This window comes from Theropithecus gelada, chromosome 4 (genome assembly GCF_003255815.1).
Source record: "Theropithecus gelada isolate Dixy chromosome 4, Tgel_1.0, whole genome shotgun sequence".
Lineage (NCBI taxonomy): Eukaryota > Metazoa > Chordata > Mammalia > Primates > Cercopithecidae > Theropithecus > Theropithecus gelada.
In genome coordinates this window covers 161,559,787-161,580,429 of record NC_037671.1, presented here as the reverse complement: position 1 = coordinate 161,580,429, position 20,643 = coordinate 161,559,787, and the positions used below count along the sequence as shown (strand labels likewise).

The 20,643-nt window shown below is 41.1% G+C and overlaps 1 protein-coding gene across 1 annotated transcript in view; it reads right to left on the bottom strand.

Annotated features, from left to right (window-relative positions):
* The window catches only part of PEX7 (peroxisomal biogenesis factor 7), a 93,166-nt gene extending 75,509 nt beyond the window's left edge, over positions 1 to 17,657 (bottom strand). Inside the window, exons 1-3 of the mRNA XM_025382887.1 lie at positions 17,094 to 17,657; positions 14,619 to 14,676; positions 13,375 to 13,525 (exon numbers count right to left, since the gene is read on the bottom strand). Coding sequence (XP_025238672.1) covers positions 13,375 to 13,525; positions 14,619 to 14,676; positions 17,094 to 17,223 — 339 coding nt within the window. The 5' untranslated portion in view covers positions 17,224 to 17,657. The remainder of the gene's footprint in view (positions 1 to 13,374; positions 13,526 to 14,618; positions 14,677 to 17,093) is intronic.
* Between the last annotated feature and the right edge of the window lie 2,986 nt (positions 17,658 to 20,643).

The following is a 20,643-nucleotide window of genomic DNA, read 5'->3' as shown; positions in this document are numbered from 1 at the left end:
GGAAAGGAGAAACAAATCTGAATGGAAAGCACATCTTCTGTTAGTCTCCTCTTCCATCTCTTCCTTATTCCCAACCTCCCCCTCCACTCCCACTCAAATAGTGGGCATGGCAAATGGTCAAATTAAATACAAAAAGGAAGAGAGATATGCAGTGCCTGACTTTATGCTTTAAGAGCAGGGTCCTCTAGAGGCCTATCTGATGAAATAACTCTTGGCAGTGGTGAAGAAAATTAACCAGGAGAATGGAAAAAGAAAAAAAAAAAAAAACCCACTGCACAATGTTTTGTGCTGCTTTATGAAATCTGAACCTCATCAAAACCACAGTTTGAGAGGACAAATTTTATTACTGAAACCAATTCCCAAAGAGCTCATCTTTAATCTACTGTAAAGTACTGCCCTTTTTAAGTTGGTCTATTTAATTAAAAGTTGTCAAATAAAAAACTATGTCCAGAATTTTTATTCTTATCTGTATCAATACAAAGGAAAGGGTCACTGACTTTTAATTCCTGAGTGATTAGAAAGGGCTATATATTTCTTTTAAGGTGAAACTTTAGTTTTCTCTTTTGAGACAGGGTCTCACTCTGTTACCCAGGCTGCAGTGCAGTGCCATGAGCGCAGCTCACTGCAGCCTCCACCTTCTGGGTTCAATTGATCCTCCCACCTCAGCCTCCCGAGTAGCTGGGACCACAGGTGCACACGACAACACCAGCTCATTTTTTAATTTTTTGTAGAGACAGGGTTTTACCATGTTTCCCAGGCTGGTCTCTGAATCCTGGGCTCAGGTAATCCTCCTGCCTAGGCCTTCCAAAGTGCTGGAATTACATGCATGAGCCACCACCTCCAGCTCTGAAACTTAAATTTTCAACTTTTTTTCATTATGGACTTTTTAAAACATGCATAAAAGTAGAGAGAAGAGTATAATAAACCCCCAGGCACCCATTACGCACCTTCCATAATGATCAACATGTTGCCCATCCTGTTTCATCTGTCCCATTATTGACTGAATGGCTGACTACTGGGGTATTTTAACATCAGACCTTTTACTCCTAAATACTTCAGTAGGTAAGGCCAGTTTGTTTTTTACATAAGCACAGGTCAATTTCACCCCAACAAGATTAACAATGGCTACTTAATATAATTTAACACTCAGTCCTTATTCATATTTCCCTGACTGTCCCCAAAAATGTTTCTTTCACAGTCAGCTTATTTGAGTCAGTATCCAAACAAGACCCACATTTTACACTTAGCCGTTATGTCTCTTAAGCCTCTTCTAAGTTAGGACAGTCCTCCTCCCCACACCTTGATCTTCCTGCCCCACATCCCATAACATTTATTTGTTGAAAGAAACCAAGTTATTGGTCTCATAGAATGTCTTGCCTTCTGGATTATCCCAAATGTTTCCTCATGGTGGTAATTAACTTTTTTCTCTACCCTTCCAATTTCCTTTAAATTAGAAGTTAGATCTGGAGGCTTAATCAGATTAGTTCATTTTTTTTTTTTAGCTTCCAATTATATTAGGAGGCATATAATTTCTGGTTGACCCACTTTTAGTGATCCTAAGATTGTTCAGAGAATGTTTCAATCTTAAACTAATGGTTTTAGCATCCACAGTGATCCCTGCCTAGAGTCATTATTTCATTAGGGGCTACTAAATAGTGATTTTCTAATTTCTGCTATTCCTTCTGCATTTATTAGCTAGAATCCTGTTATAAAGAACTTTTCTTATCAACTATTTTATAATACCACAATAAAAGTCATAAAAGAAAGGGAAGATAAATGCCTTGATTCTTTACTTTTGTTTATCAATTTTCAGAATAATGAGCTGGTTGTCCTAATAATCTTCAATGGTGACTACATTTTTCCTAATCACAAGTCTATCTCCATATAAGGACTGAAAATACACACGTACGTGTGTGTGTGTGTGTGTGTGTGTGTGTTTAAATTCATTGCTTTCATTCTTTTGGTTGTTCCAATAGTCTCATCTTTGGCCAATGAGAATCCCTTCAAGTTGTACCTTCTAAACCTTTGATATGTCTCCAGCAACCTTTCACAGCTTTCCTGCTTTCTGACACAAGAAGATGTCTTGCCTTCCTGCCCAGCACTGGAATAAACGACTTCTCCAAAGACACTATTCCTGTCAGTGGCAAACAGTATTTAGAGGCCATACTCAGGGCACTAAGAATATTCACTGCTACTCAGTTGTCACTGCTTCTAAATCTTTATTGTGCAAAAAACTAAGAAATATGTACTTTTTTCAGACAGAGAAAAATAAATCACAAGCTTACATGACGATTTCCCATTCAACTTTAAGATCGTTTCTACTTCTTTATTCTCGTAACGCTTTTCTCTCACTTTAAAACTTTCAGTTTCTTTTTCTTTTGAGACAGAGTCTCAATCTGTCGCCCAGGCTGAACGGCAGTGGTGACATCTCGGCTCACTGCAAGCTCCGCCTCCTGGGTTCATGCCATTCTCCTGCCTCAGCCTCCCGAGTACCTGAACTACAGGTGCCCACCACCACACCCGGCTAATTTTTTTTTGTATTTTTAGTAGAGACGGGGTTTCACCATGTTAGCCAGGATGGTCTCGATCTCCTGACCTTGTGATCCGCCCACCTCGGCCTCCCAAAGTGCTGGGATTACAGGCGTGAGCCACTGTGCCTGGCTAAAACTTTCAGTTTCTAATGACATAATTACTGGTATGCCTTATCCTACAACAGTTTCAAAGTAGCAATGTTAAATTTTTTGAATGTAGTTTCCAATTTCTTTCCAATTCTTTGTTTTTGTTTCTTGTGACAAGAGTCTCACTCTGTTGCCCAGGCTGGAGTGTAGTGGCACAATTTCACTCACTGCAACCTCTGCCTCCCGGGTTCAAGCGATTCCCCTGCCTCAGCCTCCCAAGTAGCTGAGATTACAGGTGTGCACCCCCACACCCAGCTAATTTTTGTATTTTTAGTAGAGATGGGGTTTCACCATGTTGGCCAGGCTGGTCTGGAACTCCTGGCCTCAAGTGACCCACTCGCCTTGATCTCCCAAAGTGCTGGGATTACAAGCATGAACCACCATGCCCAGACCTAATTATTTTTGTTTATCAGACTGATCTTATTAGGAATGTCTAATCACAATACTGGGTTTCTAAAGTCACTTGAAATAATTATTTCCAATACCTAGTTATGGCACCAATTTGATGGACCTTTAATGTGCTTGTTTTCAATTTTTAGCAATTGCTTTTTCTTTCCAACTTATTAATACATTGGGATTCTTAATTACATAAAACATTTCAATGGTTCCAAGGTCAAAACTATAATACAAGTTATATGTGAAGAAATCTTATTTCCATTCTGGTCCCCTTTTCCCTGATTTCTACCTTACCCCCTTTCAAGGTAACCATTTTTATTAGTTTTTGAATTATTTTTCCGTTATTTCTTTTTGAAACGTATATACACAATATATATATATTTATAATATATAACTGGTACAGTTAAATATATATGTGCTTCTATTCCTCTCTTTATGTAAAACATAAATTTTACATACATTTACATAGCTCTGCCAATAATTTCATTTCATATTAGCTTGCAGCAAAACCAAACATAATTTCTAGTTTCATATAAATTGCATAATTCTCCTACATATGTTTTTGAATAGATTCTAAAATCAGAGATGGGGATTTTAATTTCTATCTACAGTTCACTCATTAACTCACTTCAGAGACATGCATAGTGTTGACACCTACACTGTGTGTATGAGAGAGACTACAGATACAGTAGCAGTAGTCATGCTTGAAAGTCCTTCTCTATCTGAACATATTCTATTATAGTTTCCATCTATTTAAAACTATCATTTTCTCTTCTTTAAAAAAATTTTAGAAAACTTTGAGGTTAGATAACGGGTTGGGAATAATGATTTTGCAAGGTAAACCAAATAGCTCCTTTTATTAAAGATTTTTTAAATCTATATTTTGAATATTGCAATCCCCAAATTATTAGATAACACACATATCAAGGTCATTAGAATTGAACGCTTATCAAGTCAAGGCAGTGGCTTCCAAACAATGCTGCACATTGAAATCATCTGGGAATCTTTAAATAATACTGATATCTGGCTCCAGTCCCAGACACTGTGACCTGGGCATGAAGATATTTTAAAGCTTCTGGCTGGACGCAGTGGCCCACGCCTGTAATCCCAGCACTCTGGGAGGATGACGCAGGCGGATCACGAGGTCAGGAGTTCGAGACCAGCCTGGCCAACATGGTGAAATCCCATCTCTACTAAAAATACAAAAATTAGCCAGGCATGGTGGCACACGCCTATAATCTAAGCTACTCAAGAGGCTGAGGCAGTAGAACTGCTTGAACCCAGGAGGTGGAGGTTGCAGTGAGCTGAGAACATGCCACTGCACTCCAGCCTGGGCAAGAGAGCAAGACTTTATCTCAAAAAAAAAGAAAACAAACAAACAAACAAAAATTTTTAAAAGGTCCCAAAGCAATGCTAATCTGTTGCAAAGTTTAAGAACCACAGACCTAAGGCTGGGCACAAGCTCAAGCCTGTAATCCCAGCACTTTGGGAGGCTGAGGTAGGCAGAACACCTGAGGTCAGGAGTTCAAGACCAGCCTGACCAACATGGTGAAACCCCATCTCTACTAAAAATACAAAATTAGTAGGGTGTGGTGGCACATGCCTGTTAGCCCAGACACTTGGGAGAGTGAGGCAGGAGAATCACCTGAACCCGGGAGGCAGAGGTCGCAGTGGGCCGAGATCGCGTCATTGCCCTCCAGCCTGGGCAACAAGAGTGAAACTCCATCTCAAAAAATAAATAAATAAATAAATAAATAAAATAAACTACAGAGTTAAGACAAGCCTTTGCATACCTTTTTTATGTTAAGTATTAAAATTCCAGATGCCTGAATTATAGTCTAATCCTACCTGACAACTAATACTTGAAGAAGTGGATTAAGTAGAAAATGGACAATACTTACCTATCCATGTACGTCCTGTTTTCTGCCCACAGTGTGTGGCCCAAAATCTACACAATTCATCTTTCTCCTGAATTTTAAAAGCATAAAGTCCAACCCCCACGATGCAGGTATTCAAGGCCCATCAGGATATGATCCTTACCCACCTCCGTTACACCATCTCCTAGCACACACACTCTATGCTCCAGGCACATCAAAGGACATGTGGTTGTGTGGATATGCCTCGCTCTTCCATAAATCTTAACTTTTGTAGAGGCTCTTCTCCATCAGAAATGTCCTTTTTGGTTAGGTGTGTGGCTCATGCCTATAATCTCAGGACTTTGGGGAGCCAAGGCAAGTGAATTGCTTGAGCCCAGGAGTTTGAGACCAACCTGGGCTCCATCTCTACAAAAAATTCAAAAATTAGCCAGGCGTGGTGGCACGCACCTATAGTCCCAGCTACTCAGGAGGCTGAGGCAGGAGGATTGCTCGAGCTCAGGAGGCCAGAGGATGGCTTGCCTCAGGAGTCAGAGGTTGCAGTGAGCTGAGATTGTGCCACTGCACTCTGCCTGGGCAACAGAGTGAGACTCCATCTCAAGATAAAAACAAAACAAAAAAAGAAATATCCCTTTCTCTTAGGGCTGCCTAGCAAACTACTAAAAACTACTAACTGCCCAAGACTCAGGTCAAATAGCACCTCATCTGTGGAAGTCCCTAGTTCTCCTCTCTATGTACCTTCTAGATACCTCTTTTCAACATCTATCATCTTGTACTGAATGTTTTTTTTGTTTTACTTTTTAATTTACATGGAACCCTAAACGGTTTGTTTACATGTCCCAGAATTACAACCAGAGAACAGCACATGAGTCTTATTTATACCTGCATCTTCAATGACTGACACATGCCTGGCACATAATATGTGCTACAAGTAGAGACAGGTCTCCCTTTTTTAATACAAGTCTAAACTTTAAAATATAAAACAAAGTCAAAAGAAGGTAAATGCTTTTAAAACATGAGAATTGAAAGGTGATGACATATCACATCCTAATGGCAGTAAAATCCAAAAAGGGAGAATTGATTCAACTGACATTTAACTAGAAACTATTTTTCTGTACAATCACAATCTTTACAGGGAGAAGTTTTAAATGGCTATTATAAATTCTAATAAAATCTTATTGCAGTAACCTATTCCAAAATCAATGGCTGGGCATGACTAAATATGCAAAAGGAAATATATCAAGTCCAACTATTTCCTCAATTTTTTAAAAAGAAACAGGGTGCAAAGAAAGAAAAAAATGCCTTCAGTTGATAAATCTGTTGTGTAGTTTTAAACATAAATGCATTTCTGAAGAAAACACACTGATTTTAAATGCAGGACTGGTTGTCATTCTGCATTAATATTTTTTATTGGCACCTGATATGGTTTGGTTTTGTGTCCCCACCCAAATCTCATCTTGAATTGTAATTCCCATGTGTTGAGGGAGGCACCTGGTGGGAGGTGATTGGATCATGGGTGCAGTTTCCCCCATGCTGTTTTAGTGATAGTGAGTTTTCATGAGATCTGATGCTTTTAAAAGTGGCAGTTTCCCCTGCTCTTTCTCTCCTGTCGCCTTCTGAAGAAGGCGTCTGCTTCCTCTTCACTTTCCACCATGATTGTAAGTTTCCTAAGGCCTCCCCAGCCATGCAGAACCATGAGTCAATTAAGCCTCTTTCCTTTATAAACTACCCAGTCTCAGGTATTTCTTTATAGCAGTGTGAAAAAGGACTAATACAGAGAATTGGTACCAGGATAGTGAGGTACTGCTATAAAGATAATCTGAAAATGTAAAAGCAACTTTGGAACTGGGTAATGGGCAGAGGTTGGAACAGTCTGAGGGCTCAGAAGACAGGAAGATGTGGGAAAGTTTGGAACTTCTCAAAGACTTCTTGAATGGTTCTGAACAAAATGCTAATAGTGATATAAAAAATGAAGTTCAGGCTGAGACGGTCTCAAATAGAGGTCAGGAACTTAATGAGAACTGCAATAAAGGTCATTCATGCTATGCTTTAGCAAAGAGACTGGTGGCATTTTGCCCCTGCCCTAGAGATCTGTGGAAGTTTGAACTTGAGAAAGATGATTTAGGGTGTCTGGCAAAAGAGATTTCTAAGCACCAAAGCATTCAACAAGTGACCCGGTTGTTTCTAAAAGTGTACAGTCACATGGATTCATGAAGAGATTATTTGAATTTGGAACTTATATTTAAAAGTGAAGCAGAGCATGAAAGTTTAGAAAATTTGCAGCCTAACCATGAGGTAGAAAAGAAAAACCTATTTCCTGGGGGAAAATTCAAACCTGCTGCAGAAATTTGCATAAGTAACAACGAGCCCAGTGTTAATAGCCAAAACAATGGGGAAAACGTCTCCAGGGCATGTCAGAGATCTTTGCAGCAGCCCCTCCCATCACAGGCCTAGTGGCATAGGAGGGAAAAACGATTTTGTGGGCCTCAGTGGCCCTGCTGCTCTGTGCAGCCTCAAGATATGCTGTCCTGTATCCAGCTGCTTTAGCTCCAGTCATGGCTAAAAAGAACCAAGGTACAGCTAGAGCCATTGTTTCTGAGAGTGCAAGCCCTAAACCTTGGCAGCTTCTATGTGGTGTTGGGTCTGTGGGCGCACAGAAGACAAGAGTTTAGAAGATAAGAGTTTAACCTCTACCTAGATTTCAGAGGATGTATGGAAACACCTGAATGCCCAGGCAGAAGTCTGCTGCAGGGGTGGAGCCCTCATGGAGAACCTCTGCTAGGGCAGTATAGAAGGAAAATGTGGGGTTGAAGCCCCCACACAGAGTCCCTACTGGGGCACTGCCTACTGGAGCTGTGAGGAGACAGCCACTGTCCCCCAGGCCCCAGAAAGGTAGATTCACTGACAGCTTGTATTGTACACCTGGAAAAGCCACAGGCACTCAATGCCAGCCAGTGAAAGCAGCCATGAGGACTGCACCCTTCAGAGCCACAAGGGTAGAGCTGCCCAAGGCCATGGGAGCCCACCCCTTGGATGTGAGATATGGAGTCAAAGGAGATCATTTCAAAGCTTTAAGATTTAATAACTGCCCTGCTGGGTTTCAGACTTGCATGGGGCCTATGGCCCCTTTGTTTTGGCCAACTTCTCCCATTTGAAACATTTAGCCAATGCCTATAGCCCCACTGTATCTTAGAAGTAACTAACTTGTTTTTTATTTTATAGGCTCATAGACAAAAGGGACTTGCCTTGTGTCAGATGAGACTTTGGACTTGGACTTTTGGGTTAATGCTGGAATAAGTTAAGACTTTGGGGGACTGTTGGAAAGTCATGATTGGTTTTGAAACGTGAAAAGGACATGAGCTTTGGGAGGGGCCAGGAGTGGAATGATACAGTTTGGCTCTGTATCCCCACCCAAATCTCATCTTGAATTGTAATCCCCATGTGTCAAGGGAGGAACCTGGTAGGAAGTGATCAGATCACGGGAGCAGTTTCCCCCACGCTGTTCTTGTGATAGTGAGGAGTTCTCAAAAGATCTGACAGTTTTAAAAGTGGCAGTTTCCCCTGCTTTCTCTCTCTCTCTCTCTCTCTCTCTCCTGCTGCCTCCTGAAGAAGGTCATCTGCTTCCCCTTCACCTTCTGCCATAATGTTAACTTTCCTGAGGCCTTCCCATTCATGCAGAACTGAGAGTCAATTAAATCTCTTTCCTTTATAAATTACCCACTCTCAGGTATTTCTTTATAACAATGTGAAAACAGACTAATACAGTACCTATCATTATTGACTTCTCAACTTCTATCATTATCAAAAAGCAAATAATTGATTCATTTTTTAAAATAAACAAGATTTTAACTCTTAAAATGTATAAGCAAATACATTTCCTCCATAACAGAATACTAATAGTTGCATACTTAGGTCAAAAATAAGTTTTTATAAGCAATGCTCAAAAACCTCAATGGATCAAATATGTTATAAAAATTCAGCAAATTGATAAACCTTGCTATTTGACAATGAAAACAAATTTTAACTTTTTTAAACTGTGATAAGCAAACTCATTAGTTTGAAAATTAGAAATTAATATATTACATTGATTTATGTCATCTTTAAAGTCACTTTAACTCACTCTCAGTAGCACAGTGTTTTAAGTCAGAAAGCAGTGAAATAAAATTGTCGATTCACTCTTATTTTTCTATTCTCACTGAATTTTTTAAATTTTTTATTATACATTCAGCAGCATTAGAATAAGCAAAGCCAAAGGCATTTTATGGGACTCAAAAGACACAATGACCTCTGTAGACACCAGTTAAACAATACACAGAACAATTTGATTCCTACTTCGATGCTAAGTTTAGCAACCATTCACACAGATAATGTCCACGTTTTTCTTTCTTTTCATTTCACCAAGACCTTCATTCCTCAAAGCCTAAAATACATCTAAATCTTGGATTTCTCTTTTTTGCTTCATCTGACAACTTGAACATTGACTGTTGGACACACAGCCATCAAGTGATAAAATGGGTAACTGGAGAAGTTCTAACTTGTTTTGTATTTTTCAAACCCTATTAAAATAAGAGCAAATAATAATACTAGCTCATATTTATTCAATGCTGGTTCTAGTTCAAGCACTCACAGCAACCCTGTGATACAGACTACTAATAAACTTAGTTTGCAAATAAAAACACTCAAGTTTAGGAAAAACATGTGACATATGCAAGGTCTCATAACAGGTAACTTACAAAGCTGGGATTTGAATCCCAGATTGACTAAAACCATGCCATACATCTTTATTATATAATCTCTTCCATAGAAGAAAATGAGCCATTAGTTGCTGTTCCATTTCACAACATAGTTTCCCTGAACATACTGGTGGAAAAACAAACAAACAAACAAACAGAAATTGGCTATGTTCATTCATTTATCAACTTTTTTTAATAAATTTTTTTTTTAAGACAGAGTCTCACTCTGTTGTCCAGGATGGAGTACAGTGGCACAATCTCAGCTCACTGCAACCACCACCTCCCAGGCTCAAGTGATTCTCATGCCTCAGTCACCAAATAGCTGGGACTACAGGTGTGCACTACTACACCCAGCTAATTTTTGTATTCTTAGTAGAGGCGGGGTTTCACCATGTTGGCCAGGCTGGTCTCAAACTCCTGGCCTTAAGCGATCTGCCAACCTCGACCTTCCAAAGTATTAGGATTACAGGCATGACTACCGCACTCAGCCTCATTTATTAATTTATTCAACAAATATTTACAAGCTCCTTAAAACTCTCATTTGAGCTCAAATCCTTTTAAGTATTTTTGAGTATTTTGCATGTGCAATGGACTGAATATGTCCCCACAAAACTCACAAGTTGAAATCTTAACCCCCTACAATGTAATGGTATTAGGAGGTACGGCCTCTGGGGGGTAATTAAGTCATGAATGTAGAGCCCTCATGAATGGGATTAGTGCCCTTATAAAAGGGATTTCCAAAACCTCTCTCATCCGCTTTCCATCACCTGCAGATACAATGAAAAGATAGTAGTAGTCTTTGACCTGAAAAAGGACTCTCATCAGAACCCAACCATGTGGGCACCCTGACCTTGGACTTCCAACCTCCAGAACAGTAAGAAATAAATTTCTGTTCTTTATAAGGCACCCAGTCTATAATACTTTGTTACAGCAGCCTGAGTAGACTGAGGCAGAAATTGGTGCCAATAATTAGGGGTGCTGCTTTAACAAATACCTAAAAAGGTTATCTTCATTTATTTTTCACATAACCAAGCAAAATATGTGAAACAGTAAACTCTGACTGTTGAAGCCACTTGTTTTCTATTACACTAACATTCAAGGCATCCTGATACAAACGCTTACCAAAAATTGCATTTGAAAAGAAAACAAAGGCTAACTAGAATAGTAGCATGCAAAACAAATTTAAAAAGTTAAAAAACAGAAGTGTATCTTTGGTTCAATAGATCAGTTGCAAAATTATAGAATGATGTAAAACTGGTTTAACAGCAGTTCAAATAATAAAAGAGGTAAGTGTGTTACTAGTAGACTCAAAGTAACCTAACACTAAGACATGGCTGAGAACAATGTATAGCCACTTTAGGTAATATTATTAGAACTAGGGGCTCAAGACTATGGTAGTAAAATCTTATAAAGCTTAGCCCTTCATCACATTTCTGGAATAAATTAGATATATATTGAAAGGGGCACTGAAAAACAGTGCCCCTTTCTAAGGCACTGTTTCAAAGGATTATCAAAGGAGGCTACCAGGAGGATGAAAGATGTAAAGATCATGTCATCTGAGGACAGGGCAATGAAATGACAAGTGTACAGTCTGGAAGAGAGCACAGTGGCTATTTTCAAGAGGTTTCCTGGACAAAAGGGGCTGGACTTGGTCTTACCACTTCAGAGAAAGGCACTAAGAGCAGCAGTTGGTTGCTATAGAAGGTAGATTTGGGCTTACAAGAAGCAGTTTCTTAATCATCAGAACAACCTAAAAATCAAATAAGTTATCTCAAGAGAAAGTGAAATTTACTTTCACTGAGATGAAGACTGAGTGACCATCCATCCAGGACATCCTAGAACTGTATTTCCCAGAAAGTAGCTGCACAAGAGATGATTTTAACTGGTACATACATTTATTTTGTTCATTACTTATTTATCTTAATATACATTAAAAACAAATAAATGTACATACTAAAGTAGCCATCAACCCCATTGTTTCATGAATATTACTGTTGTAGGATAAATGAAGCAACAACTTTAGTTGATTGAAAGAAAAACATTAAGTCAATATACTGAATTTAACTTACGTAGCAATATTATTTTATGATGTTAGTTATCACCCTTCAATTTATATAGGTAATAAAAGGCACCAAAGATTTAAGAAAAAGAAAAAAAAACTTCTAAAAAGAAAAGTATTTTTTAAAAAAGAAAGAAGGAAAAGAAAAACATTAAATTAATTATAATACAAATGATAAAAGAAAAAAAAATGTCAAAAATCACAAAAACTAGCCTGGGCAACGTAGCGAAACTCCATCTCTACAAAAAAAAAAAAAAAAAAAACCCACACACATACACACACACACACACAAATTGACTGGGCACGGTGGCTCACACCTATAATCCCAGCACTTTGGGAGGCCAAGGCAGGTGGATCACGTGAGCCCAGGAGCTCAAGACCAGCCTAGCCAACATGGTGAAACCTGTCTCTACTAAAAATACAAAAATTAGCAGAGAATGGTGGTGCACATCTGTAATCCCAGCTACTCTGGTGGCTAAGACATGAGAATGGCTTGAGTCCAGAAGGTGGAGGTTGCAGTAAGCCAAGATTGCACTAGCCTGGGCAACAGAGTGACGCCCTGACACACATACACATACACACACACACACACAAAATTCACATAGGTTCCACAAAAGTATCTGAATTTTGGACATACTGCTCTGTAGAGATTCGTGCACTGATCATCCTGAAACTAAAACTTCTCCTTTACCAAAATTGTCTTAGTACTCAGTAATTCCCTGAAAACATGATAATTTACAACTACATTTATTCAAATAGCTATCACAATTAAAATAGAAACTAAAATTTTTCATTATTTCAGTAACAATCTTAGAAATCTTGATTGTCAATAGCTATAGCTATAAAACATCTGGATCCCTCACATAACTAATCTTTACCACAAAAGACTGATATTCCTGCATCTAATAAGCATTTATTGAGGGTGTTCTCGGGCCAGGCACTGTGGTGGACAAAAATTTGAAAGTAGATTAGCAAGTTTTTATTTGAAGGATGTACTGCTACCTTAAGGAAAATCTTAAAATATTTAAGGTAAAAACACAAAAAGAGGATGTCTTCATTATTATGTTCACTGAAAATATACATGTATGTTAGTACAACTGAAGCCCAAACTATTTTCTATGCTATACATACACACACACAAATTCTAGACACATGAACTAGATTTAGATATAAAATCCCTTCAGTAAGTTCTGCCTTATACTCAGTATTTTATGCTCTTGCTCCAATATACTCTGAAACACCTCGAGAATCTCACTGAAGCCCCAAAGGCAATCTTATGACGTCTCTGTGAAAAGTCCACCTACCTCTACCTTAAGGCACCGTGTGGCAAGCACATTCTTAGAGCACAAAGAAAGTGATGGGCCTCTCAGGAGGAAATGGTGCCAGAGTACACTGCTGGAGGCGTTTCTTCTGCCTAATGAGAAGACTGACCTTTTCTTTTCTTTCCCAGCTCCTTAGGCCAAAGGTACTTTATGTTTGAATAATCAAATAATAAGTGACATCTAATATGTATACGAAATGCTAAAGTTTAAACTTGTCCCCTGAAGATATTTCTCCATGTGTACATCCCCAAATGGATTTCAACCAAAGTCGAAGAAAGAAAAATAATCAGCTCAGAACGATTCCCCTCCTACCTCCTGAGTGTGTTCTTTATAGACTTGCAGTGGCCCCGCAGCTTTGGCAGTGTCCCAGAGCTGCAGCGAGCCATCACCACTACAGGTGATGAGGACATGTTCATTGTTCTCACTCCAGGTCACATCAAACAAACCATCATTCCAGTCAAAGCTACACTAGGAAAAAACAAAAAAACACAACACTTACATAGGCAGCTACACAACAACAACAAAAAATAACAATTATAATTATGGTTTTTTTCTTACAATTTATCACATATTTTAACACGTATATCTCATGTAATCTTCACAACTGTGGGAGTTAAGAGAGCAGGTACTTGACAAATATGGCAATAGATTCAGAAAGGTTAAAAAAACAGTCCAGTGGAACGTAACAGTCCAAAAATGTAATGCTACACAATATATTACTCCATATTTTTTTATGTTTAAGTTTTATAATTTACGAGTGGACACTAAGAGACAGGCTTCAGATTTGTTTTGTTTTTTATTTAAGAGAAAGAGTCTTGTTCTGTCACCCAGGCTGGAGCGTAGTGGTCCAATCACAGCTCACTGCAGCCCTGAACTGCACTCAAGCAATCCTCCCACCTCAGCCTCCCAAGTAGCTGGGACGACAGGTGTGCACCACCACAGCATAGCTAATCTTTAAAAAAAAATTTTTAGGCCGGGCCCAGTGGCTCATACACATAACACCAGCTCTTTGGGAGACCAAGGCGGGCAGATCACCGGAGGTCAGGAGTTCAAGACTAGCCTGGCCAAAATGGTGAAACCCTGTCTCTACTAAAAAATACAAAAATTAGCTGGGCATGGTGGCGGGCACCTATAATCCCAGCTACTCAGGAGGCTGAGGCAGGAGAATCACTTGAACCCAGGAGGCTGAAAGATTGCAATGAGCCAAGATTGCGCCACTGTACTCTAGCCTGGGTGACAGAGCCAGACTCTGTGCATAAAAAAAAATTTCTAAATTTCTTTTAGAGACGGGGTGCCCCTAACATAGTGGGGGACCCTATGCCCACGAGGCTGGTCTTGAACTCCTGGCCTCAAGTGATCCTTCTACCTCAGACTTGGGAACAGCTGGGACTATGGGTGTGCACCACCACAACCAGCTAAAAATAAGCTTCATCCTATGCAAACGCCAAGGTTCCTTTTATATTGTATATTAAAACATTAACCAAAGAGTCAAAACCTAACTCTATTAAGGCTTTAATAGCAACAGTAAATACCTTTAATAATTTCAGCCCCCTTACCTTCTAAAAAGCCTTAGCCCAGACTCATCTGGATCCAGTATTAGTAGGGTTCCACAGCCTAAAGAGAAAAAAAATCAAGGTCATCCCTTTGAACCTGCCAGGGTAACATCAAAAGTCAAGGAGTTATCAAGTAATTGGTACCTGATTTTAATACCACAAATTTCTCCCCAGAGTTTTTCGGACCTTAAATACCAAACAGTCAGGTGATCAATTTCTCCCTAAAGTTTTTGGGACATGAATACCAAATGTGTTCTCTATTTCTGTTTTTCCATATTGTACTTCAGTTACTAAATATTCAACTTCCCATTGCACCTAAGATTGGAATCCAGACATGGGCCTAACAAAGGGGTGAAATACTTAAGGGCCTACTCTGTAGCCAGACAAGGCACCAGAGACACAAACCTTCCAAGTTGGTGTTATCATCCCTACTGACAGATGAGAAACCTCTGGCTTACAGACCCCAGGGGCTGCACTCCTCACCAGTAAATCTAAAATACATCTAACACAGGATTTTAAAGCAAAATATGAATGCGGAGATACCTGGTGGGATTTACCACATAACTGGTGGTAATACACTGCTGAAAACAGTATTAATATGTTACCCGTCAAAGATTATTTTACCAAAGGGCCATTGTATTTTAAAAGTTGTATTTACTTTTATAGAGACCAAGGGGGAATATCTCTTCTATTTAAACATGACTGAATGTTTTTTTAAATACCAATTCCTTTTAAAGAGTTTTTGCATAAGATTTTAAGTAGCATTTACAGGCCAGTCACAGTGGCTCACGCCTGTAATCCTAGCACTTTGGAAGTCCAAGGCAGGAGGATCGCTTGCACCCAGTTCAGAACAAGCCTGGGCAACACAGTGATACCGTCTCTACAAAAATAAAAAATCAAAAATTAGCCAGGTGTGGTGGTACGTGCCTGTGGTCCCAGCTACTGGGGAGGTTGAGACAGGAGGATCATTTGAGCCCAGGAGGTTGAGGCTACAGTGAGCCGTGACTGCACCACTCTACTGAACCTAGGCAACAGAGTGTGACCCTGTCTCTAAAAAGAAAAAGAAAAAAAGGAAACTACTACCATTATAGACTCATGAGTCTTCAATCCAACTGGTGGGCCATGTAAATCTGAATGTGCCAAGCACTAAGAGCTAATAAAGAAAATAAATCAAGTATTTCTCTGAGTTTTAGAAGTAACATTTTTTTCTGCTGTAGGACAAAACAAAAAATACAACAGACCACTGACATCATAAAATGAGTTGTTGCATCTCCCTTCAGTGCCTATAATAGCTAGGACATGAATTAAGGCAAAAGCGAGAATGAACCCATGCCTTTTCATCTAGTCCACGGAGAGGGATGATTAACTTTTTTTTCTTTTTTCTTTTTTTTTTGAGAGACAGTTTTGCTCTTGTTGCCCAGGCTGTAGTGCAAAGACGCGATCTCGGCTCACCGCAACCTCCACCTCCTGGGTTCAAACTATTCTCTTGCCTCAGCCTCCCGAGTAGCTGGGATTACACGCATGCGCCACCACGCCTAGCTAATGTTGTATTTTTAGTAGAGGCGGGGTTTCTCCATGTTGGTCAAGCTGGTCTGGAACTCCTGAACTCAGGTGATCCGCCTGCCTCGGCCTCCCAAAGTGCTGGGATTACAGACGTGAGCCACCTCACCGCGCCTGGCCTTTTTTCTTTTAAGACGGTGTCGCAGTCTGTCACCCAGGCTGGAGTGGAGTGATGTGATCTCAGCTCACTGAGCTGGGGCACAGCGATGTGATCTCAGTTCACTGTAGCCTCAACATCCCAGGCTCAAGCGGTCCTCCCGCCTCAGCCTCCCGAGCAGCTGTAACTACAGGCTGAGCCAATGCGCCCCGCTGGAGACAATTAACTGTAGTCTGTAACAGCTACTTGCTAAAGTATGCATTCCTCGTGAGACAACTACAGGTGAGAACTGAACTTAATATATTTCATGGTGTCACCGGTTGGACTCCAGGCGTCCATTCAGGAGCATCCTTCTTAGGACGGCCAGCCCGCAGGTCGTGGCTCAGTGCTCGAATGCAGACTGGGAAATTTGGGCCAACTCGCGAGCCCTGGGGCGGTTCTGGCTCAGACCGTCTTTCCCGTACAGCTGTGTGGAGCGGACCGCTCCGAGGTACCGCGCAGGCTACCCCGGCTCTCCGCACGGGGACGTGTGCCTGGGCGTGTGACAGGTGGCAGAGGCAGCCGGTCTCAAAGAACAAGGACACGGGCTACCAGGCTACACCTATATGCACTTACACACGAGGATCGACTCCCGCTTCAGACCAACTCCTCGCGCTCCGCAAAGTGAGAGGCGCCGACCAGCGCCTCTTCTGCCCCCTGGCGCGCACCCGCGGAACCGTCTGCGCTCAGAGGGGCTTTCCCTCGAGCGCGAGGAGCTAGAGCCCGGCTGGCCCCCGCCTCCGCCTCCGCCCCCCAGCCCCGGCTGCGCGGCCCCGCCTCACCCGCGATGCCGTAGTGCTGCGAGGTGGCGCAGGCCAGGCGGCCCGGCAGGTACGGGGAGAACTCGGCGGCGTAGCCGTGGCGTCCCGGCACCCGCAGCGTCCGCGCCGGTCCGCCGCACACCGCACTCATCCCGCCCGCCGCCCCCGGCCCTCGCCGCCCCTGCCGCGGAAGTCGTTCCGAGTCGGAGGCGCACTGGCGCGATTAGAGAGACCAGGAAGACCGGGCGGAAGTGCGGGCCCCGTGCCCTGTATTCGATATTCTGATTGGTCCGCACAGGAAATGGACTCCGACGGAGACCATTTTTGTTTTGGGTGAAACCAAACTGAATTGCGCCTGCTGCAAAGATACAGATCTTTCAGGGGAGTAATCCAGGGTTAGGTATTATTAATAATTACGACAACTTTTGTCGTTGCATCTCAGCCTCTGCTGCGGTGCTGTTTTTTATTAATTTCATTGAGCGTTTGGAAGACTGGCATCAGGAACTTTTCCTGATGATTACAAAGTGAGACAAGTTACAGCCGACTCTGAAACCACGCAGCGCGTCCAAAATTGCGTGCTGCTTGCCCAAGGAAACTGGAAGCAATGATAACTTAAGTCCGTGAAGTCAGTGCGGTCTTTAGGAATAACAGCGTGGGCTGGTGGGCTACTTTCACACTATAACTGGAAAAGATGAGACACCGACTCCAAACCAACTCCCCATACTTGGCAAGTGAGAAAGAGGAGCTGGCCAGTTCTAATGAAGCTAAGAAAAAAAGCAGCACATCGTCATAAACAACTTTTTAAAAAAAGTATTACTACATATGTATATATTGTATGGTAATAAGTGCTCAGATTCTGGTGCTCACTCATTATTCTTTCATTGCCAGGCATGTACTATGTGGAGAATGACCAAATATAACTTATCTGCCAAACCAAGATACTTTTGGAGTAAAGAGGGTCTAATTATTAAGCCGGGTCAACAGGCACAAACCAAGTCATATGATCACCTTAACCATATACCAAGCACAGTATTAGGCATTTGGGATTCAGAATAATAGGATATGGTCCATGGCCTCAAGAGACTAGAGAAGAAGACTAAAAGAGAAGTCATGTAATTAGTTAAGTGTAATCAAAATACTGTAGAGGCTAGGAGAAATATAGGTGGGGTATTTTTAAAAGGTGATTGTCAGTGCCAGAGGTATGGGAATTGCAGGAAAGGCTGCAGAAGAGAGATAGTCTTTATGGTGATTGCACACAGATAAGTAGGTTTTCTTTAAGTAGACAAGAAGATGGAGATATCTGTAGGAGCAGGAATAACATGAGCAACCCAGGAGATCTCAACCAGCATGATCCATAGGGGATCGTGGCTGCCAGGACTCAGCCTGGCCAGATGGAAGGGATACGGTGAAAAGAATATTGGGTGGACTTAAGTCAAAAGAATATACGGTGAAAAGAGTGTTGTACTGGGGCTAGATCATGAAGAATCTTATATACCATACTAAGAGAATTGGATTTCTACTGTAAACAGTGAAAAAGAGTGGAAGGTTTCTAATGTGAGAAATTAAATGACCGAGGTTTTATTTTAAAAAGTCCTGCAACACTAATATGGAGGATGGAGTTTGGAGATGGGGAGGCCAGTCAAAAGACTAGCAGGCTGGGTGCGGTGGCTCACACCTGTAATCCAAGCACGCTAGGAGGCCAAGGCAGGTGGATCACTTGAGGATCCAGACCAGCGTGGCCTCAATTATTTTGGATTTTTATCATATGTAGTCACTGGAATGTATGCTGCATGAGGGCAGAAATTTTTGCTTGTTACGTTCGCTGGTGTATCCCAAGGACCTGGTATTTAAGCATTCGGGAAATGTTGAGTAAATCCAGCCTAATACAGTGCCTAAATGATCACTGTTTTTTGTAATACTATGAAAAGTAACCTGGAAACATTCTGGAGTTTATTGAAATGCTAAATAGGCGTTAATAAAATATCAAACTAAGCAAACATGAAGCAGCTGGGACCTTGGCAAAGCGTTGTATGTGAAGAGTTATCCAATCTAAGCTAAAAGTAGTGTGGTCTCTCTGGGAGGGACACAGGCTGGTTCCAGCTGGGGTAAAGGGGTAAACTATTTACAGTGACCTTGGACATACACACACACACAAACGGAGCTGTTATCTGCTCCTTACCTAACCATACATGATTATAGCATTGTAAAATATTTCATCCCACCTGTGAAGCGTTCTAAAATAAACAACTAAACATGTAAAAAATAAACCATACTCTTAAGCTAGATTTTGAGCATCTTGAAGTAATGTCCAAGTGTAATTTGTTTGTGTCTCCAGTACCTCATGTGCTGGAGGTACATGTTTGACAACTTGAGCTGAACTGGAAAATTAAGGAAAAGGAACATGAAATGCTCCTTAGATTCTCCTTGTTCCCTGCCCTTGCTCCACACCGCTTCCTCCACCTATACTTTACCAAGTGGAGTCCAAGTTTGCTAGGGGTATGGATAGAATTGGAGTTAACAGTTGCCTAGAAGGGCCAGGCATGGTGGCTCATGCCTGTAATCCCAACACTTTGGGAGGCCGAGGCGGGCAGAACACTTGAGGTATGGAGTTTGAGACCAGCCTGGCCAACATGGTGAAACCCTGTCTCTACTAAAAATACAAAAATTAGCCAGGCATGGTGGTGGGCACCTGTAATCCCAGCTACTCTGGAGGAGGCTGAGGCAGGAGAATCACTTGAACCCTAGAGGCAGAGGTTGCCGTGAACTGAGATCACACCACTGCACTTCAGCCTGGGCGACAGAGTGAGACTCCATCTCAAAAAAAAAAAAAACAAAAACAAAAACACACACTAAAAAACAACTCTCTTTGTTGTCTACCACCTGTTTTTGTCATCGTTTAGGAGTACTTGGTATTTCCCAACTGAGACAGAAACCGGTTTTTTATAAACATTCACTACACCTCAGAGTTGTGTAATTTCTAAACTTGTCCAACTCTGTGGAAGACTTTCTAACTCTGTGGAAGGCCTAATAGTGTAGGTGGACATGGCTCGATGTCAGGTTTCTATAAGGATCTACAATTATATTTAGATTGTTTTGTTTTCTAACTGCTATGGTGACCTCATACTCTAACTGCAAATATTTACCAACCCACATCATTTTTAAAGCTAGTTTATCTTTCCCATGGAGAGAGACCGGAAGTAAAATAATTGAAATACGTGGTCTTTCCACCCAGGTGAATCATTATCCTAGGTAAATCGGCAACTTGTTATGTTTAAGGCTGCATGTGGCAGTTATGTGAAATAATTCCAAGAAAGGATGGATAATTTCATTGTTCCTTTTAGCTCTGCACAGCATTGTGCTGGGTAACTAGTAAGCCTTTAATCAACGTTTGCCAGAGGGTTAATGTAATCATCATCCGAGAACTTTAAGCACTATCTTCAAATATATGATGGGTACTTGGACTGATGCACTTTAGAGACCACTTAAAGCTCTGAGAGGCTACAATTATGGGCTAATTGTCTACATTGCTCATTTTATATCATTAATCACTTATTATTTTAGTTATACTTTC